We start from the raw sequence: 2,023 nt of genomic DNA, 5'->3' as shown, positions 1-2,023 counted from the left end.
TGCACCGGCTGCGGGCGGCGCGCGCCGGAGCAGTTGGCCTCAGGGCCCCGCCGCCCGCGCGCCCGCCCGCCCGGCCGCCGGCGCACGCGGAGGAGGCGGCGGCCGCGGAAGGAGGAGGGCGGCTCGGAGCCTGAGGTGAGCCGGTGGTGGCGAAGCCAGAGGAGGCGGCGGCGGCTGTGGAGGAGGCGAGCGGCCCGGAGGTGGAGGATGGAGGAGCAGCCGAAGGAGGGCGAGGCCGAGGTCGCGGAGCACTGGTTCTCCAAGTGGGAGCGCCAGTGCCTGGCCGAGGCCGAGCAGGACGAGCAGCTGCCCCCCGAGCTGCAGGAGGCGGCGGCCGCTGAGGCGGCGGGGCTGAAGAGCGAGCAGCAGAGGCTGTGGCACCTCTTCCAGAACTCAGCCACCGCCGTGGCCCAGCTCTACAAGGATTCCGGGTGCCAACAGCCAGGACTGTCCATGTGGGACCCCTTCCAGAGTGCGGCCATGGCCGTGACCAGCCTCTACAAAGAGAGCGGGGATGCCCACCAGCGAAGTTTTGACCTGGGCGTCCAGGTGGGCTACCAGCGTCGCATCAGAGACGTGCTGGAGTGGGTGAAGAAGGGCCGGAGCACCATTCTCCGCGAAGACCTGATTAGCTTCCTGTGTGGCAAAGTGCCGCCCGTGCCGCCACCACGCTCCCCCAGGACGCCCTCGAAGCCCCCCGCTGGGGCCACCAGCCAGGCCGCAGCCATCGAATCCAGCTCGTCGGTGGAGGTCGACTTGCAGCCCTTCCATGAGGCCATCGCGCTGCATGGCCTCAGTGGCGCCATGGCCAGCATCAGTGTGCGGTCGGGCACACCTGGCTCCCCACCTCAGGCCAGTGGCGGCGCCAGCGGTGGGCGTCAAAAAAGTAATGGCCTCGAAGACGACTTGAAGCCCTTCGACCTGGAAGAACTGGCCCCCCATGCGGACAGTGGGGGGAACCGCAAGCGCACCTCGGCCCAGTGTGGGGATGGCATCTCAGACTCCCCAACCCACAAGCGCAACCGAATGGTCTAAACTGCCTCATGGCCTAGTTGGTCGCCAGCCTCCATATTGCTTGAGCGCTAACTTGACCTTCAACATGCTTGTCAAAAGGATACTCGAGACCATCTCTTCCTTCTCTAAGTTAAACAAAGATTTCTATGAAGTTTGCCATAAAGAAACTAAAAGTATTCCAGAAGAGGCCTCGTATGACTGACTTTCCCAAAAATATAATCCTAGCAGAGAACAAGTATAATGTAGTAGCTAGCAAGATCATTTAAAGCAGAAGTATCCGGTCAAGGCGAGAGCCTGGTTTATCTTGTTCACAGTTATATTCCTTAGCACCTAGTACAGTTGCTGGTGCTCAATAAATGTTTGTTGAATGAATAAATGTGACCTTATTTAAAATTCTTGAAAGGGAAGGACTAACAGGTGTTTATTTGGTTATAGGATACTTTTATCCTTTATCCTTCGGTTGGTGGTTTGCTTTAACCGTTTTTGCCAGTTCAGTTACATTATGTCAAAATGTAAACTCACATCTTTGTGAAATCTGGAGTCTTAACGTTTTTGCTCCAGTGTACCATGCACCTGATTTCTAGAAAGAAACTGTGCAAGTAATACATATTAGGCTGTGAGGTTTTAAAAAAAATATTTTGGTGATTTGGTGATGGTGTGAAGAGGTGCTATGATGGTTGGGCAGGTGATGTTTGGTACTGAGTCGATTCAGTGTTCTTTTGAGGAAAATTAAGCCAACAATTGAGATCCTGAGATCAAAGATGGTGTTCCTGGTCGCCCAGTGGTGCGCCTTTTTCTTAGGATTGTAGAAAGTTCCTTTTTCTGAGGTTACATCTTTTCGGTGATCTATGTTTTGAAGTGGAAGACGGAGTAATCAGGATGAACTTCTGGGTTGTATTTAAGGGTACAGCATGACATAACTAAAAGAGCATGAATTTTGTGTTAAAAGGACCAACAGTAGAATCCTAGCCCCACAAATTCACTGCATGATTTTGGGCAAATCACTTAA

General features: G+C 54.4%; 1 protein-coding gene across 1 annotated transcript; it reads left to right on the top strand.

The window, feature by feature from the left end:
* Positions 1-142: 142 nt before the first annotated feature.
* On the top strand, positions 143-1,203 carry HAPSTR2 (HUWE1 associated protein modifying stress responses 2). The gene has a single exon (XM_046674123.1). The coding sequence runs from the start codon at positions 208-210 to the stop codon at positions 1,033-1,035; it is 828 nt and encodes a 275-aa protein (XP_046530079.1). The 5' UTR covers positions 143-207; the 3' UTR covers positions 1,036-1,203.
* The last annotated feature ends 820 nt before the right edge of the window (positions 1,204-2,023 follow it).

This window comes from Equus quagga, chromosome 10 (genome assembly GCF_021613505.1).
Source record: "Equus quagga isolate Etosha38 chromosome 10, UCLA_HA_Equagga_1.0, whole genome shotgun sequence".
NCBI lineage: Eukaryota > Metazoa > Chordata > Mammalia > Perissodactyla > Equidae > Equus > Equus quagga.
The sequence above is the reverse complement of the archived record's forward strand: the minus strand, read 5'-3'. Positions and strand labels throughout refer to the sequence as shown.